This window comes from Acomys minous (assembly GCF_964271855.1).
Source record: "Acomys minous genome assembly, chromosome: 8".
Lineage (NCBI taxonomy): Eukaryota > Metazoa > Chordata > Mammalia > Rodentia > Muridae > Acomys > Acomys minous.
Window position 1 is genome coordinate 36,761,591 of NC_140489.1, and position 19,403 is coordinate 36,780,993.

Sequence of the window (19,403 nt, forward strand, 5' to 3'; positions counted from 1 at the left end):
GGATAACAATTGAGATGTAATATGAATAAATTAATAAAATAAAATTTTTAAAAAGGATATTACTTTTTGCACCATAAAAATGGAAGACTGATTAAATAGTAAAGCTATCAAGTTGGAAACTGATTTAGTTCAAAATGATAATTAATTCAGATTCCAATTGGGCAGGTGTTACAGGCATCTGGGCCCTGCACACATACAACTGTTTTTCATGGAGTTTGAAGTCTTCCTACCTCAACCAAGACCACGACAGGAGAAAAACCAGGAAGGTAAAATGTTACTGGTGTTAAGATGCTCCTGATTTAGCAGCTGGAAAGAACCGACTTACACAGTTCCTGTTCTCACACCATCTTTGCAGTTCTCATTGGGAAAGCAGCATCATTCCATGGACAAAGACCCTGACCTGGGAGTCAAAGCCTCTCTCCACCACAGTGTGAGCCTTTCTGACAAATTACTTATTTGTAAAGCTACATCAACAATCTCTGACTCTTGTCCCAGGGTTTAAATAAGACAATGCACACCTCTGCCTGATACAGGAAGAGCTCAGGAAGCGCACGCTGGGGTAGTGGCGCACACCCTTGATTCTGGAACTCAGTAGGCAGGTGCAGGTGCGTCTCTGTGAGTCCCAGGCCAGCCACACATAGCAAGGACCCTTCCTTTAAAAAGAGCGGGGAGGGGGAGAAAAGAAACAGGAAAGGAAAAGACTATTTTTATTATACAAGTAATTTTTTTTTGGGGGGGTGGGTTTTAGAGACAGGGTTTCTCTGTGTAGCCTTGGTTGTCCTGGAACTCCCTCTGTAGATCAGGCTGGCCTCGAACTCAACTGCCTCTGCCTCCATGAGTGCTAGTATTACAAGTGCCTGGCTTATGCAAATAAATTTTAATTATGCATAACCAATAGCACCTTAGAGAAAATGAAATTGTTATAAAAATATCAGATCTGATTATCTCCTAATTTTGTCTCACTTAAACTTAGCTTTATCAGCCATAGAGCCTTACAAAACAGTAATCTGTAGTTCACATCTGAGGAAAGACATGTTACTGGCTGCTTTCCAGATAAGGATAAATTTACTGAGGTAAGCTTTAAAGTCTTAGAACTCAGAAATGAAATGCAAAAGAGGAACAAAAGCTACTGCGTTCTCAAGAGAGAATAAAAAAGTAAGACACTAGACAATGGAAAAAGTCCTTGAAATGCCACTCGGTCAAACCTACCTCAAAGGGGACCAATTGCCAGAGAAAAGCCAAACTGAACAAACTTGTTCTTCAAACACACAGCCTCTTATTTGGTGATAAGTCAAAATATCCAGATACCTATTATGAATGAATCACTTATTATAAGCAGACACAAAAGAAAACTTCAAAAATGTTAAAAGACAAAACAAAGCTTAAAACTAATATTTAAGTAAAGGAAGAAAAAAAGGTTAAATGCCAAGAAGACAGCCACAAGTAGGGAGGCTGTAGGACAAAGCCTGGCCTAGCCTCCGGGAACAGTACCCGTGAAGGCTAAGGCCGGCCATCACAAACAAATCTGAAAAGTGTCTGTGATTATGAGGGAGATGAGAGGGAAAGTTCCATCATTACTAGAAGTTTGTTCCCAAACAAAAAGCATAAAGATTATAAGTAAGGATGAGAGTGGTGGTGCACACCTTTAATCTAAACTAGAGAGGCAGAAGCAGGTGGATCTCTTCGAGTTCGAGGTCAGCATAGTCTACATAACAAGTTCCAGGCCAGCCAGAGCTACAAAAATGAGACCTGTCAATAACAATGATAATAACAACAACAAGACGATAACGATGTAGTCATAGTAGTAGTCATCAGAGAGGGTCAAGGAAATGTGAGGGGAGGATGTGCAGAGAGTCAGCCAGAACTAAGGATGTACATAAAAGCCAGAAGGAAATCTATTAACGGCAAGCTAACATAAAGAAGCAAATAAAAAGTTTAAATGCAAGTACCTATGAGGATAGATAAAGTTGCTTCCAGAAACCGTATGTTATTAAATGAAATTTCTAACACCAGGGGTGGCATGCTGACTAGTTTTATGTCACCTTGACACAAGCTAGCGTCGTTGGAGAGGAGAAGCCTCAGCTGAGAAAACGCCTCCATAACACTGGGCTGTAGGCAAGTCTGTAGAACATTTTCTTAATTGGTGATTAATGTGGGGGGGGGGGCAATATGGGCGGTGCGACTTCTGGACAGGATGGGCCTGGGTTCTATAAGAAAGCAAGCTGAGCTAGCTGAGCTAGCTGAGCAAGCAGCACACCCCCATGGCCTCTGCATCAGCTCCTGCCTCCAGATTCCTGCCCTGTTTGAGTTCCTGTCCTGACTTCCTTGGATGATGAACAGTGCTGTGGAAGTGTAAGCCAAATGAACCCTGTCCTCCCCAAGTTGCTTTGATCATGGTGTTTCCTTTTTTTTTTTTTTTTTTTTTTTTTTGACAGGGCCTCTTTGTGTTAGCCTTGGCTGTCCTTGTCCTGGAATTGCATTGTAGACCAAACTGGGCTCAAACTCACAGCGATCCACCTGCCTCTGCCCCACGAGTGCTGGGATTAAAGGCTTGCCCCATCACACTCGGCTTATCATGGTGTTTCATCACAGCAATAGTGACCCAAACTAAGAGGGGAGGTCAGTGATTGGTCAAGGACGCCTCTAAAGACCCCAAACAATATAAGCATTTGTCATGGCTAGATAACAACATATACTTTGGCTGAGAGAACATATAAATCAAGCTGGGACTGAGACAAGCCTCTTCCTGTTAGCTAGCCCAAACAGTGCCACTGGGGGAGAATCATTACTCACAGTTAACCCTGTGTGCTACACCACCAACCACTGGTGCAATAGTGTCAAGTCAGTGGTTGGAGGTAGCCAACCACTCCCTGATGTGAATGAGTTAAGACCTTCTCCACAGGAGGGTAAATATACATTCAGTACTATAAGCCTGGTCAAAAGCCCATGGGTGGGCGTGTCATAAACTCTAGTAAAAAAGCTCCTGCTATTGTTTTGCTAGATGGACATGATGTACTACCCATTAAATTGCTATCTAGATAACTATGTTTATACCCATAGATTAGTGTACTGTTAGCTTTGGCCAGAAAAGCTCCTTTTAGGAGTGGCCAGTGGTAACTACAAAACTGTAAAGGCATCAAAGTGCTGAGAATAAGAAACAGTTGATGGCTGGGCGGTGGCACATGCCTTTAATCCCAGCACTTGGGAGGCAGAGGCAGATGGATCTCTGTGAGTTCAAGCCCAGCCTGGTCTACAAAGTTAGTCCAAGACAGCCAAGGATACATAGAAAACCCTGTCTCCAAAAACAAAAACAAAAAAAGAAGCTGTTGATGGACCTGCCATTAATGGGACTTTTACCTCACTCTCTCCAAAGTTCAGGGACACCATGGCAGGGTAGAGAGAATTTAAAAGAGCAGAGGAAGGAGTGGAATAAGGTAGAATGTTGCCTTCAGAACATTAAATCACCACTGTACTCTTGATCTCAATACAATTATGATTACCAACAAAAATGAGGCCTGTCAACATCCCGTCATGTACAGGAAAAGGGTTCATGGACCATGTCCTCCACAATGACAAAATGCTGACACAGTTAACCTTGCCACTCAGAAAGAAGACTGTGAATGGCTCCACTGGGAAGCTATGGCAGCTGTGGAGCTAACAAGAACATCTTCCTTTCAGCCACATGCTGTGGGCAAGGTCATCCCAGAGCTGAACCGGAAGCTCAGTGGCATTGCCTTCTGTGTTCCTACTTCCAATGTGTCCACTATAGAGCTGACACACTGCCTGGAGCAAGCTTCAAAGTATGAAGACATCAAGAAGGCAGTGAAGCAGGCAGCAGAGGGCCCACCAAAGGACATCTTGGGCTACAGTAAGGACCAGGTTGTCTCCTGCAACTTTAACCTTGACGCCCATTCTTCCAGCTTTGATGCTAGGTTGGCATTGCTCTCAATGACAACTTTATAAAGCTCACTTCCTGGTATGACAGTGAATATGGCTACAGCAACAAGGTGGTGGACCCCATGGCCTCAATGAGTAAGAAGTAAGAAGCTCTGGGCCATACACCCAGCAAAAACAAGAGGAAAAGAAAGGCCTTTGGCTGCTGAGGACTGCCTGTTCAATTCAGTCCCCAACACTGAGCATCTCCCCTCACAGTTTCCATCCCAAACCCCCAGGGAGCAGGGGAAAGGAGCCCTACTCTCTTGAATACCGTCAATAAAGTTCCCTACCACCCCCAGTTATAAATCAGAAGAAGGAAGGCTCTATAAGCAGTACTGAAGGCCCTCCCCCACATCTTCAAATGTCCTTACCATGTCCTAGGCCCGGGTTAGGCTTATTTCACTTCATCCTTACAACCTGTAAGACTGATTAGATGAGACCTTGAGTGTTGAGCTGCTGGCTCAAGCAATGGCACTGATTTGGAGTTTTGTTGTAGTTTTTGAGATTATAATATAGTTACAGTCCTCCTTTCTCTTTCTTCTCTCCAAATCCTTCCATATACCCTCCTTGCTCTCTTCCAATTCAGGTCTTTTTTCATTATATTCCCAAATATAACCTGCTTAGTCCATATAAAGTCGCTTGTATGTATGTTTCCTGGGCTGACCATATGATATTGAATAACTAGTTGGTGTGTTCCTCCCTGCTTTGGTTTTTGAAACAGTGTCTCTAACTCAGGCTTGACAGAAACTCACTATGCAGCAGAGGCTGGGCCTTGAAGGTGTGAACTTCCTTCCTGCCTTGGTCTCTGGATTATAGGCCTGCCCTGATGACACCCAGTGCACTGGTGTCACAGTCCCTCTGAGATTGGTGGTTGGTCAAACTAGGCTCTAAAACCATCCTACCAGCAGCTACCCTCATTTGCCTACTATGGACTCACACTGTCTCAACAGATGGAAACTCAAACTTCTCTTACATGTCCCCAAGCTGAACGTCTTCAGAAACTCTTGTAATAATATGATTATTACAATATCAGTAATAACTTTGTGTCTGCTGACTCTAATAACAACACCTTTCTTCTTTTTTCATTTCATTTTTGCAAATGTATTGGTCTGGATTGGAATGGAAATTCAAAACAAAAATAATCCTCAGGCAATCACCCTAAAAGCCCACTCTGACCATCTGTATCTCCTTCATTCATCAATCAGGAGAGCTGCTGAGAGGTAAAAGAGGTTCAGTCTCTATCCGCAGCATTGTTAGCAACTGCACAAGAAAACGGCTCCTTAGCAACTGATTCTAAAACACAAGATGCCACACAGGACCTCATTTATGGAAAGCGAGCTGTGGCCTCCTTTACGAGTCTAGTTTTTCATATGGTGAAAAATTAGCATCTTCACTGCCATACTAACATATAATTGTTTTGGCAATTAAAATTTTTCTCCTTTGTTTCATAAATGAAAAATCCATGAAGCTATAGTTTCCACATGTAAGGGTGAAGAAAAAGGCCACACTTGGAGAAAGATGGTTTGCAGGTGAGGAGAAAGTGAAGGGAAATCAATGTCAAACACTTGTTGATGGTCAGATGTAACAAGTGGGCTCTGCTACAGCAATCTCAGACCACTTGCTTCTAACACTAACGCTGTAGGAATTATGGTTCCATCAGCCATCTGACTTTATTTCTGCCCTGGGAAACTCTTTAGACAGGCACAGAGGTTCACACCTTTAATCCCTGTTTAAGGAGGCAGAGGCAGGTGGATCCCAGTGAATTTGAAGCCAGCCTGGTCTACAGAGTGAGTTCCAGGACTACAGGGCTGCCTGCAGAGAAACACTGCCCTGGGGGAAGAAGGGGACACAAACAGCTGAGCAGTACTGGCCTGCATCTTTAATCCCAGCACTGGGAAGGCAGAGACAGGCAGGCGGATCTGAGGTCAAGGCCAGCCAGTTTTACAGAGAGTTAGGACAGCTAGGGCTACATGAGACCCTGTCTTAAAAAACCAAAACGGTGCCAGGCGCTAATCCTAGCATTCAGGGAGGCAGAGGCAAGTGGATCTCGGTAAATTCAAGGCCAGCCTGGTCCAAAGCTAGTCCAGGACAGCCAAGGCTACACGAGAAACCCTGTCTCGAAAAACAAAAACAAAAGAAAAAGAAAAGCCAAAAACAAAGCTATAAACTGCTTAATTTAATTTTACCTCTATTAAGCCAGGCTTGATGGAATACAACTGTAATCCGTGAGAGGAAGAGGCCGGTAGAACCCTTTGAGTTTGAGTCCAGCCAGAGCTATACAGTGAGGCCTTGTCTCAAAGTCTGTAATCCCAGTACTTGGGAGGCAGAGGCAGGGGGATTGCTGTGAGTTTGAGGCCAGTCTGGTCTACAAAGCAAGTCTAAGACAGCCAAGGCTACACAGAGAAACCTTGTCTCAGGAAAAACAAACAAACAAACAAACAAAAAAAGCCAGGCGTGGTGGCACATGCCTTTAATCCCAGAACTCAGGAGGCAGAGGCAGGTGGATCGATGTGAGTTCAAGGCCAGCCTGGTCTGCAAAGTGAGTCCAGGACAGCCAGGACTGTTACACAGAGAGACCCAGTCTCGAAAAACCAAACCAAAACAAACGTGTGTGTGTGTGTGTGTGTGTGTGTGTGTGTGTGTGTGTGTGTGTGTGTGTGTGTAAACATACAAACCAATCCAAGCCTCACAAATGTCTTCCTAATATTGTCAATCCAGTTCTAACATGATTATACGAAAATATACTGGGGCTGGAGAGATGGCTCCCTGCTGCTTTTCCAGTGGCTCCATTCCAGAGTTCAATTCCGAGCACCCACATAGTGGACCACAATCATCTGTTCCACTAGTTCTGAGGAGTCTGATGCTCCCTTCTAGCCTCCAGGCACACCAGGCACAGACAGCCATGCACACAAACACACATATAAAATATTTTCAAATTAAGAGGGAAAACATTTAGAGAGAAAACAGGAGACTCAGAATGCCTAGGCATGAAAGTAACCCAAAAAAAAGGCTGCATTGGTCAAGGAGGATTGTCACCTGCTGCCCAGCCCCATCCAACTGTTACCATGACAAAGGACAAAAACAAAAACAAAAACACAATAACAAAATCCAGGTGTGGTGGAGCACACCTTTAATCCCAGTATGTGGGAGGCAGAGGCAGGCGGATCGCTGGGAGTTGAAGACCAGCCTGGTCTACAAAGCAAGTCTAAGACAGGCAGGGCTGTTACACAGAGAAAACCTGTCTAGGAGCTACGCAGTGCATGTACTATGTACCCTTGCCACGATGGACAGTGGGTGAGGACCGCTCTGAGTCAGACAGCTCATTCCAAGATACATGATGAACTTTTTCAAGTTACGTAGTCTGTTTCCTTGTATGTAGTGTAGCTCAGTGCGTCTGCTGTTGAGGGAGTTATTTGTGTCAGTGCCCGAGACCAAACCTAGGCCTCACATACTCTAGGCAAACAGTGCCATTTGGCTATACTCCAGCCCTTTCAGTGAGTCACGTCAGGTAACGTATATAATTTTTTTTAAAAGTGTTATCATTAGGGGCTGGAGAGATGGCTCAGCGGTTAAAAGCACTGGCTGCTCTTCCAGACAACCCAGATTCAATTCGCAGCACCCACATGGTGGCTCAGTTCCGGAGGACCCCACACCTTCTGGCCTCCAATGACAGCAAGCACGCATGTGGCACACAGATGTACATGTAGGTAAAACATCCACTCATGTGCCTCATCTTTCCTTTGAGGAAATTAGTCCTTTCAGGAAGAGAACTAAGGTGAAGGCATATTTTACTGCTGATCTTGAGGACAAAACTATGAAATTCTCTTGAGTGGGGTAGTTTTTCTCCTTAAATTTTTGAGCAGTGCAACCTAGAGAACTCTGTGACAATCTGCGCGTATCTTGTGTCCCCCTCCACTAACCTCTGGCTAAGGAACCAAAGTGTCCCAACACATCAACCAAAAAGTTTCCTTCCTTCTTTCTTTCTTTCTCCCCCACCTCACCCCTCACCCCGAGACAGGGTTTCTGTGTAGCCCTGGCTGTTCTGTTTTGCAGATCAAGCTGGCCTAAAACTCAGAGATCCACCTTCCTCTGCCTCCCAAGTGCTATAGGATTAAAGGCGCCGGCTACCACACCTGGCCAGAAAGTTTATTTCTAAGCAAACAGATTGGCAAGTGATCTCAGAATATCCATTCCGGTCATTGGCTTCTTTGAAAGGAACTGATAAGAACAATCTAGTTTATTCCTCACACGGTGCTTACACCCTAAGCTTTCCTCAAAAGACATTCACGGTCTTTCTCAAGAAATTGTTACACCGATTTCAACTCATAAGGCCAAAGTAAGAGTTGTCATTTGTTTTTATCTGTTACCTTGATTCCTTGAAACCTCCAGGGATCATCAGAAATGTTCCTGTCTCTAGGAAAATGCAGATCACTTTCCGAGGATTCTGAACACACCAGAGTCTCTAGTGGATAGCTCACTCTCGATTACAGAGCCGAACGTGAGCTTTGTTTCTACTGTGAAATGCTAAATATCTTTTCCCTAATGAGACCTTAAGAGCCGAGAAACAGCTTCTCCTCGCAACTACCACTATGTCTAGCGCCGTCCTAACACACGGCAGAAAAGCGGGGGGCTTTCTTACCTCTGAGAAATTAACAGCCAAAGGAATGATTCCAGCCACGTAACATCCCACCAACATTGCCAAAGACAGCAGACTAATGGAGAGGAAAGCATCCATTCTGCCCTTCTGTAGGCCCCCTCTATCCCCAGGCTTCAAAATTCCAGCCGTCTGGAAAGGCGTTTAGGCTGTTTAAACGTGTGGCTTTTCCAAGAGAAGACGGGAGTTTCCCCACTTCTTTCAGCCTTGCCACCAGACGGTGTGTTCACGAAGCGCGCTGCTCTCCTAAGACGCAAGCTCCTTTTTGCTGCTACTAGCACCAGAGAAAACTTCACGCAATTCTTAGGTTCTTAAGATGCCAGTCACTGGGAATCCGGTAGGTTAACAGACGGAGAAATTGTGCGAAAACAGATCTTTTCAATCGTCGGGAGGAGGGGGGGGGCACAACGACCCACTTCCCTAGACAATGTGCCTGGCAGCAGCAGGGAAAAGAGGCAAAGCCAGGTGTCTTCTTCTCATGCGGTACCTGTTCCCTAAGGTGGCCCCGCAGGTGATCCGCCCCCAGGGAAGGGACCAGCCCACCAGTCCCAGCAAACTCCCTTCCGAGTCTAGAGTCGGGCAAGCTGTCCTGCAAGTCTCTAAAGACAGGCCAGAGGACTCAACAGCAAAGTCGATACAATGGTGTCTCTTCCCTACACCCGGTGCTGCCCATGGTACTTCCCTCAGCCAGGCCCTGACCCTGAGTCGCCAATACTACAGCTGCCATGGCCGCCAAGTGGCACCTCTTCATTACTCCCACTTCCGGATTGTCTCGCCGCCTCCTCTTTAGCAAGGCACTTCCGGGTTACAACCGACCTATAGGCCGCGGTCCTTATATTACCGCCATTTTTTAGAAAAGCTAAAAAAAGATGACTGGCGTCCCTGTTGCAGTCTCCATCGCTTTAGCTGCCTGTCTGTTAGTTGACATACAGAAGGCAGCATCCCGAAACAAACTGTTCTTTCTAAAGCCGCGAAATAGCCTCGTACCCATCTCGGCGCCCTTACCTAAGATGGCTGAAACGGAGTCAGTAGCCCATTCAGAAACCGGAAGTGTGTGAATCTCTGTGGCCCGAAAGGCTCTTTCCGCGTCGCGCTTCAGACGATTTCCGGGCGGCTGCTCTCGCGGGATTGGCTGTTGGCGGCGTTGAGGCTGAGCTCGTGTGCGGCGGCGGCGGCGGTAGCGGTGTTAGCGGCGGCTGCAGCGAAGCGTTTGGCGCGATGGTGAGGCCTCAGCGGCTGCCGGGCTCCCCAACTTTGAGGGCCACCCCTGTTCCGTCCATCTTCCCCCCTCCTGTCCCCGCCCATCCAGCGCGAGCGTGCTGCTCCCCGCTGGAGTGGGCCCCTCACGCCACCCCAGCTCGCGGGTGGACCCTTCCCCTTCCCGGGGCTGAAACGCGCGGAGGCCCCGGCCGGGTCCGCCCTGCGGCTGCGCGCCCGCCTGCTCGTTGAGGCGAGGTGTGCAGCGGGCAGAGGATGCGCTGTTGGTGGGTCGTTGCCTGGGAAAGGGAGGCGTGGGGTGCCGCTCTTTCTCTTCCGTTGCACTAGCGGACTGTAGGAACAATGGCCGGGCAACGTATCGTCAGACGTTTCCTGAAACTGACACCCGTCACCTTACGGTTCCCAACATGTGGGGGGGGGGGGGGTCGGATTTGCTTTGCAGTGTGCCTCTTCGGTGGTCCTCCAGCCCCCATGGTTTTGTGGGTTTTTTTTTTAAGTATTTTTTCTTAGTATCTTTAGTTGCCCCGTTTTGGCAATTCCGTCAGCTTTCAATCTTGTTCTTACTTAAATTCTCTTGAGAGTGGAGCTCGGGGGGGAAAAAAAAGACTCTAGGGTGCCCGGCCCCAGAATCCTACAGAGATGGTAGTAAAATCTGGTTTTTACAGTCTGTAAAGATTTTTGTTTGTTTGTTTTACTTGTTAAATTGTGTGTGTGTTTGCCCACGTGAGTACAGTTGCCCACCGAGGCTAGAAGCGTGTGGGATCCCCAGGATCTGCAGTTAGAGCTGGTGGGTGTGAGCGATGGATGTGGAAACCAAACTCAAATCCTCTGTGAGAGGAGCACATGCTCTTAACCACGGAGCTACCTCTTCAACCCTCTCTTTGTTGTTTTGGTTTTGGGGATCTTAAATGATGTTTTATTTTGTTTTGTTTTGTTTCTGTGTGTGGGTGTTTTGCCTGCTTGACTGTGTGCCGCTTGCATGCGAATAGAAGGCGGCATCCAGTCTCCTGGGGATTAAAACTACAGGTGATTGTAAGTGACCCTGTGAGTGCAGAGAATTGAGAACCGGTCCCTGGGAAGAACAGCTTGTGCTCTTAACTACTGAGCCATCTCTCCCGGGCTTTGCTCTTAAGTAAACAAAAGGGGGGGGTGGTTTACAGGAATTACTTGGAGCAGGTGTGTGTGTGTACACTTTTCAAATTTTTTTTCCAAAGTATTCCTTAATTTGCCTTTAAATTTCTTTTTTAAGGGCCTGGAGAGATGGCTCAGAGGTTAAGAGCACTGACTGTTCTTCCAGAGATCCTGAGTTCAATTCCCAGCAACCACATGGTGGCTCACAACCATCTATAATGTGATCTGGCATTCGGACAGAGCAGTGTTTACATAATAATAAATAGATATTTTTTAAAAATTTTAATGTGGCAAAGAATGAGTAGCTTAAAAGGAAAAAAATGAATAGCTTGTCTAGAGTAAGGATGCAAACATGTTTCCATAAGACTGTTTTCCTCTCAACAAATGTTATACTGAGTATTTGGGTAGCTGGGCTTTTATGAACCCCTCTACAACAAATCTAATTCCGTGCTTTCTCTGGCTATTATCACTAGCAAAACACTGTGTACATACAGATGTCTCTTATTGCTAGCTTAGAGTTTTGCCTTAAGTCTTCTCAAACTTGTTTTTTCTTTCCTTTGAGACAGGGTTTCTCTGTGTAGCCTTGGCTGCCTTGGACCTGTAGACCAGGCTGGCCTTGAACTCACAAAGATGAAGGTGTGCACCACCACACCTGGCTTTAAGTCTTCTCAAGAAAAATTTAATCAAGATTACTTAGATCTTGTTGGGAAGGGAGAAGTATAATACTCTTTGGTATATGAAATTTAAAGTACTTTTTTTCTGCTTTATATCCAGAAAGCCTAGATCTCATATGGCTCAGGTTCAGTTTATTGATAGTTTAATTTTCAGATCAACTCAATAAAGTTTGGTCATCCTAACACAAGAATTTAATTTTTACCCAGAAAACTTTTGCAGGTGGAGAAAACAAGGTGAATAATTTAACTGAGGATTGGGCTTGCAGTGGCATTGCATCATACTAGCATATGTTTAGTTAACTAGTCATTCCCAATGCATGGGAAACCTTAGGTAAGCCATAACTCCAATAGACCAGTGGATCTGTGCTGGTTAGGACTCCTCCTCATCTCCCAGGGATATTTGGAGACATTTTTGGGTTACTGCTACTTTGAAGAGATTGGTGTTAGTGGCACCTAGTGAGTAGAGGCCAAAGATGCTACAAAACAGGTACAGGACAAACCCAAAGAATTTAATTTCTGTCCCAGAATATAATGAGAGGTCAAGAAGCCCTGAAACTGACCCTACCCCCAGAAAGCCCTAGAGGAAAGCTTTTGGGGTCCGTGCTGTTCTTATGGTACACTGCAGACCTTGCGGGGTGATGAGTGACTTGGGTATGAGCTAGCCCCTTAAGGCAAGTTGTCTGCTAGGTGAATGATTAGTGGATTTTCTAGGGTACTGTTTACATTGTACATTTCATATTACTACTTTATCTTACACCTTGATGTGGGGGTAATTCCTTCGGAAAATGTGGCTCCACTGTTGTGCTCAAGTCAGAAAAGACCTTAGGCTGATAAAAGGATATTAGTATTCTCTTTTGTCTCTCCTTTTATTACTCATGGCTTAGTATTTGTTGAGTCAACAGGTTTTAGAGGTTGACAAGAAAAGATAGAAGAGAGAACAGAGTATCTTGCTAGTACTTGCTGCCAAATATATTTGGAGTGTGAGAAATGACCCAGAGAGTAAGGAAGTTGTGACCCAGCAGTGATAACATACTTGGACAGAGGCATCCGTATTGTGGGAGAGCAACCTAGTTAATTATGTTTAGTAACATCTGTGTCATATGTAAGGGGCTCATATCATGATATCAATCTCTGAATGCGTATTAGGATATTTATTGAAATTGTTTTTCCCCCTTCAGTCTCACACTATTTTGCTGGTACAGCCTACCAAGAGGCCAGAAGGCAGGACTTATGCTGACTACGAGTCTGTGAATGAGTGCATGGAAGGTGAGTAGGCATGGAGGTAACTAATGAAGAGTAGATGTCTTTGAAGTCCCTCACATACGCACATTTCAAACTGGAATTGGGTTTTTCCTAGATTTCTTGAATGAATAATTTAAGCAGGGAAAATGGGTTCTTAGCATGAACGGTTACTGTATTTTCTTATAATACATGGTTGTTTTACATACATATTCTTGCTAAACTGTAGCACTACAGTTAGTCAGCTCTGAGAATGCTTTCTGAAACCCAGTAACCTGTCTATTAAACAGATGTTAAAAGTTGTTTAGCTTTGGTTATAGACAATGAGAATGTTAGAAAATAAGTTATCAGAGAAAGTCAAGGTTCAAGGAAACAAGTCAGTATAATTTATTGTGCATTTGCTAAATTCCCACTCAGCGAGCCGTTAGCTCTTGACTGGGTAAGCCATTAGAGCCCAGACTGGGTTACTTTTTCTGCTTAATTATTACATCATATTAGCCAGTTGTGCTGCTAGTTCTTCTTTAGTTATATAGTTACTTTGGTTTGGCTGTACAAGTCCCTAAAACTTGATTATTCAAAGCTAACTTGAATAGACCCAAATTGAACTAATTAATTATATCTGTGAAAACAAAGACTGCTTATAATCAAAGATGGCTTCAAGGTGGCTAGTGCAGTACCTTTGGCACGGCCATCAGATTCTACTCTTAAAGATAAAGGGGGAACCCAGTGGTGGCGGCAGCACACTCCATCAGTCCCAGCGCTCAGGAGGCAGAAGCAGGTGGATCTTGAGTTTGAGGCCAGCCTGGTCTACAGAGTGATTTCCAGGACTACACAGAGAAACCCTGTCTTTTTTTTTTTTTTTTTTTTTTTTTTTAAGATGAAAAGAAGTTGAGGTGGGGTTGCAGTGTCTTCAGGTCCATTCTTCTACTAACATTTCATTTGTTATTAAGGTCAGCTATATGCCATAAAGAACTGCTTTAGCATAATATGTGTGGGCCCATGTTGTCATGTTTGGACTACAGACAGTGGCCTTTCCTAGCCTTTGTTAATTTTAGTAAGGTCTAAGTTTATTGTTTGTCTATTTATGACAGAGTTTTGGTACCTACGCAGGCTAATTATTGTACTTTTAATTGATACATGGTTTGTACAGAACTCAAGCAGAATATAAAGTCAGTCCCTTGCCTCTGTCTGTTACTAACATCCTGCCTTGATGTGGTAGTTACTACAGTGGTGACCTGGGCTGACACATTGGTAGCTCGGTTTGTTGTTTACTTAGGGTTCGCTCCATGTTGTCCAGTTCTGTGAATTTTGCCAAAGTGACTAGATGATGGGCTTGTCGATATAGAATCATAAAATAAGGTTTCATTGCCCTAAAATCTATGCCTGCCCCACCCTCCCAAACCAGGGCAACTACCAGTCTTTAAACCTTTAATACCTAATGCAGTGTCAGTGTTAAGTAAATAATTACTACACATTTGGGGGGGGGCGGGTAAAGAAAAGTCTATTAGATGTTCAGTACCTGTGGAATTAGTTTTTTAAATGTTTTCAATCTATGGTTAATTAAATTCATGAACGCTAACCCCACACACACAGGCCCACTGTGCCAGTTGGAGTTAGTGTGCATTTAAGGTGCTTGTTAACTTCATTTTCTTTTTTAGACTAGAAGGTATAGTTTGTGTATTCATTTTATAGACTACTTGCCTAGCATGTACAGAGCCTGAATGTGTTCCTTGGCACCACATAAACAGGTATAGTGATGTGCACCTGTAATTCCAGCACTTGGAAAGTAGAGGCAAGAAGATAAATTCAAGCTTACCCACAGCTGTAGTGATTCCAAAATATCCTGGGCTACATATGACAACCTACTGAAAAGAAAAGAAAGGGTTTATTTTCCATTTTAAAAGTTAAAGATGAGTGATGGTCATTACCACCATGTACTGCTCACACTTAGGAGGCCGAGGCCAAAAGAGCATGAGTTTGAAGCCACCTTGAGCTACATAGTAAGTTGCAGGACAGACAGCCTGAGCTGGATGCCAGGATGCTTTCTGATGAGGCCAGGGTGGGACAGGTGTAGGGGAGGTGACTGAGAGGCTGGGTGTAACTCAGCAGTAGAGCATTTGCTTAGCATACATGAAGCCTACAACTGCCAAGAGCAAACTTTCACTTCCTTGAAAATCTACCCCTATGCCCTTCCCTCCCTCACCACAAGTCTGCTTCTGGTAAATTTGTGGTAAGAGCTTTATTTTATTACACTGGGTATGGAGTTAAAGTTTCAATATTTTTGATTACATAGAAATACAGCTGATTTTCACGTATTGATCTTGTATGCTACAGCCTCGATATGTCATTTATTAATTCTAATGGTGTTTTGGTGGCTTCCTGTCTAAAAGACCACCTCATTTGCAAATAGAGACAGTTTACTTCTTTGTCTCTGGTCTACATGCTCGGTGACTTCTTGGCTGGTTCTGGCTATGGGCTGTAGTGAGGTGCTAAGTAAATGTCCACTCTGCCTCCTGATGGCAGCGGATAAGCACAGTCTGTGGCCACTAAATAGGACAGTAGTGACAGATCACTGGGCTTCACTTCCTTTCTACTTTTATCAGTTACATCGTTTTAGGGTAGTGTGCTTGTAGAATTTAAAGGGGGGGGGGAGTGGCCACAGGTAGCTCAGTCAGTAAAGGCATAAGCACCAGAGTGTGAGCCCAAAACCTGCATAAGCAAGCCAAACCTGGTAGCCTGTGCTTATAATTCTAACGCCGAGGTGGAGAGACAAGTGTATCTAGGGCTAGCTGGCCAGCCTAGCCTGAGTGAGGTGCAGGCCACTGAAGAGACCCTGTTGTCTCAAAGATGAAGGGAGATGGCATTTCCTCTCCACACATGCAAAATAATTAACTTGACATTTCTGTTACTGAGTGGCCTTTCATTGGAAAATTTAAGGGTTTTTTTGTGTGTTGTTTTTTTTTTTTTTTTAGGTGGTGGTGTAGTTTGGAGGGGTGTTTTGGGGGGGGGAATTTGTTGTTTCTTGTTTGTTTTGTGTGGGCTTTTTGGTTGTTTAAGGCAAGGTTTTCTGTGTAGCCTTGGCTGTCCTAGACTTGCTTTGTAGACCAGGCTGGTCTTGAACTTACAGCGATCCACCTGCCTCTGCCTCTCCAGTGCTGGGATTAAAGGCTTCACTGCGCGCGCGCGCGAGCACACACACACACACACACACACACACACACACGAGTAAGGGCTTATATTGCCTGCAGATAACTAACATGGACATTACTTGTCCTTTGAGTTGGTAGTAGCAGTGGACTGAAAGCTATACCCCATTTGTAGAATGCTTTACTGGCTGAAAATTAACAAATATGCTCTGTTGAAATTGCTAATGCTACCATTGTTTATTTGAGGGTTTTGGTTTTAGTTTTTGGAGAAAGAGTCTTATTTGTGGTGAGCTAGCCTCAAAGTATGGCTGAGGGTAAGCTTGAACTCCTGGTCCCTTTGCCACAGCCTCCTTCGTGCTGGGGTTACAGGTGTGGCAGCCACCCTGGTTTAGCCTTATATTGGAGTATTTACAAGCTCTGCTTCGTGCTGATGCTTCGTATTCGTTGTTTCAGAAAATCTGTAGACACTTTTGGAAAGGTATTCACTGTTTGTAGGTAAAGTTTACTGGGCGGAAGCGTTGGTCCTCAGTTTGTGGTAAGTGGCTGGCTTTCTGGATTCCTCATGAGTCCAGTGACATATCTTCAGGGTGTTGGGGTATGCTCTACCTTTGTTGCCAGTTACTGTGGCTTTTTCCACTGCATCAACATTTGAAGGTAAAATAGGTGGTCTGCTCTTGAGCTTTAGAAAGATTTACTGGGCACCTGATAAAAAGAACCACAATACAAGCCAGGCGTGGTGGGGTATACCTCTAATTCCAGTGCTTGGGAGGTAGAGGCAGGAGGATCTCTGTGAGTTCCAGGTCTCTGTGAGACCCAGTCTCAGGGGAGGGAAAAAAAAACACAGTACTATCTGCACCAGCCTGCAGTCCTTTTCCAGCCCAATTTCCCTAAAATAAATATATTGGCCAGATAGCACTACTTACATTCATCAGTTCTTGTTCTCCCCCCCTCCCCCCCCCCCCCCCCGCCCGCCCGCATAGGTGTTTGCAAAATGTATGAAGAACATCTGAAGAGAATGAATCCCAACAGCCCCTCCATCACATATGATATCAGTCAGTTGTTTGATTTTATTGATGATCTGGCAGATCTCAGCTGTCTTGTGTAAGTATTAGCCACTAGATCTTCTCATCTGTATCTTTCTATTTTTTGTCTGTTTTTATAGTTACTGGTGTTTCACTTACATATAGTTCAATTTTATTTATTTTTTTTTAATTTTTTTATTTTTTTAGTTCAAATTTTAAATCAACAATATAAAGCCAAAGGCGGGAGCCGAGTGGTGGTGGCACGTGCCTTTAATCCCAGCACTTGGGAGGCAGAGGTAGGCGGATCGCTGAGTTCAGGGCCACCACCACACCTGGTGCTTTGTCTGCCTTTTTCTACTACAGGGCTTTGTTATTTTCCGTGTACGGGTGTTTCATCTGCACGTATGTCTATATACTATGTGCATGCCATGCCTTCAAGAAGTCAGAAGAGGACCCTGGGAGGCACAGACCCTTGTGCTCTGCCATGTGGTTGCTGGGGGTCAAGCCCGGGTCCTCTGGAAGAGCAATGAGTGCTCTTAACCACTCACTAAGCTGCTCTCTCCACCCTGTACTGCAGCTTTAGTGTGTATTCCTCCACTAGAGAGAGCCGAGTTTTAGGCAAGCTGAAAGTTTCTCTGTTCTTCAAGTCCTGTAGCTTCCTTGACTGGCCAGATGCTCAATGTGCTGTAGGCTCTGAATAGAGCTCTGCTGCTGCTGCTGGTCTTCTGCCTCATCCTTCTCTTCTGAAAGAGATGTTCTTCTGAAATTTTCCTCAGTGGGCCTTTGGGGTTTTTTTTATTTTTGGTTTTTCAAGACAAGGTTTCTCTGTGTAGCCTTGACTGTCCTGGACTCGCTTTGTAGACCAGGCCAGCCTCAAACTCACAGCGATCCACCTGCCTCTGCCTCCCAGGTGCTGAGACTAAAGGCATGTGCCACCATGCCTGGCTTAGCTTTTGTTTTTTTAATAACTAAAGGAACTATAAAATAGAAGCTACATGGGAGAAACAACACATGGTTTTGGTCAGTAGGTGTATGACTGAGTACTTAAGAGCTCTGGTCCTTGGCTTTGACCTTCATAATATTACGATAGGTGATGCAGATCTGGCATTAGCAGCAGCCGTATCTACGTTTTACTCATGCACATGTGTGAATGTGTGCACATTGAAGCTGCCCCAGGCAATTACATGAGGCTCTAACTGACCACCATTAACTTTGCGTGTTCTTTCTGTTTCTCAGTTACCGAGCTGATACACAGACGTACCAGCCTTATAACAAAGACTGGATCAAAGAGAAGATCTACGTGCTCCTCCGTCGACAGGCCCAACAGGCCGGGAAGTAATTGAATTGGAGGCATTCGGGGCTGGGTTGGGCTTGGAACAGGTGCATACAGTGTGCTGTAGTGAACATTTTGTATGATAGGGATCCTGTTTCCATTTTGTTACACTAGAGCCAAGATCGAATGTGTGACATGAAACATGAATGATATTTTTATTCTGAAACCCCCCATGGCCCCTTTGCTCCTTTTCTTTTTCTTTTTTCTTTTTTTTTTTTACTTAAACATTTTTATGATAATTCAAATAGGAAGTGTTTTTGCCATTTAAGGTTGGTTCAGGTCCTTGAAACTATTCATACCTGCTTTATAGCAGTGCGTGCACTAACCCTTCTGGGGGTGGGGTGGTAACAAGGTTAGTTTTGTCCTCTGGGAAAGTCTTAGTGAAAAATAAAGAAATGTTCTGTAGTTGTTCTTTTACTGTGTGGGTTTTTTTTTTCCTCTAAATATTTCATTGTCTGGCAGAGCATTATCAGTTTTAAAATAAGTAGGCTGCTACACAAAGAACATGAAAGTTCATATGTTTGCACCCATTTTGCTGTAGTTTATTTATATGATGCTAATAAGCCTTCACCCTATTTGTCCAGCAATCAGTAAATCTCAGTTGTGGTGCCAATATTTGTATTTGTTGTTGGTGCTAATACAAGATGCTTCTAGGCTCAATAATGAGAGTACATCCATGACAAGTTGGAAATAGTCTAAGTTCACAGTGCGCTGGAGCACAGCTTTCCTCTCCTGGCTGCCTGGCAACTGCAGCTCACCTACTGCAGCTTCCCAGCATTGCTGAGAGTTTTAGACCTGGTACCATCAGCTTAGGGAGAAAAAAACAAATTCAAAGCACAGTGCTTCTTTCACACCATCCTAGGTTGGAAGCCATTTATAAGATCCTCTGGGCCCGGCATGGTGGCACACGCCTTTAATCTCAACAGAGGCAGGCCTGGTCTACAAAGAGAGTCTGGGACAGCCAAGGCTACAGAGAGACCCTGTCTCAAAAAAACCAAAAAAAAAGAAAAAAGATCCTCTAGGAGTCAGCAGCAGTGAGTACTGCCTACT

General features: G+C 44.6%; 2 protein-coding genes across 2 annotated transcripts in view; one reads left to right on the top strand and one right to left on the bottom strand.

Moving 5' to 3' along the window:
* The window catches only part of SLC39A9 (solute carrier family 39 member 9), a 37,557-nt gene extending 27,981 nt beyond the window's left edge, over window positions 1-9,576 (bottom strand). Inside the window, exon 1 of the mRNA XM_084792297.1 lies at window positions 8,576-9,576. Within this exon, the coding sequence (XP_084648423.1) occupies window positions 8,576-8,671 (96 nt within the window). The 5' untranslated portion in view covers window positions 8,672-9,576. The remainder of the gene's footprint in view (window positions 1-8,575) is intronic.
* Window positions 9,577-9,660: 84 nt separating this feature from the next.
* ERH (ERH mRNA splicing and mitosis factor) lies at window positions 9,661-18,758 on the top strand. The gene is made up of 4 exons (XM_084792303.1): window positions 9,661-9,811; window positions 12,792-12,879; window positions 16,979-17,099; window positions 18,257-18,758. Exons 1-4 carry the CDS (start codon window positions 9,809-9,811, stop codon window positions 18,357-18,359), a joined length of 315 nt encoding a protein of 104 aa, XP_084648429.1. The 5' UTR covers window positions 9,661-9,808; the 3' UTR covers window positions 18,360-18,758.
* The last annotated feature ends 645 nt before the right edge of the window (window positions 18,759-19,403 follow it).

Excerpts from the sequence above, each read along its gene's own strand:
- ERH (XM_084792303.1), top strand. Across the intron at positions 12,880-16,978 it reads TGTGAATGAGTGCATGGAAG|GTGTTTGCAAAATGTATGAA; the intron begins GTGAGTAGGCAT and ends CCGCCCGCATAG. Across the intron at positions 17,100-18,256 it reads GCAGATCTCAGCTGTCTTGT|TTACCGAGCTGATACACAGA; the intron begins GTAAGTATTAGC and ends TCTGTTTCTCAG.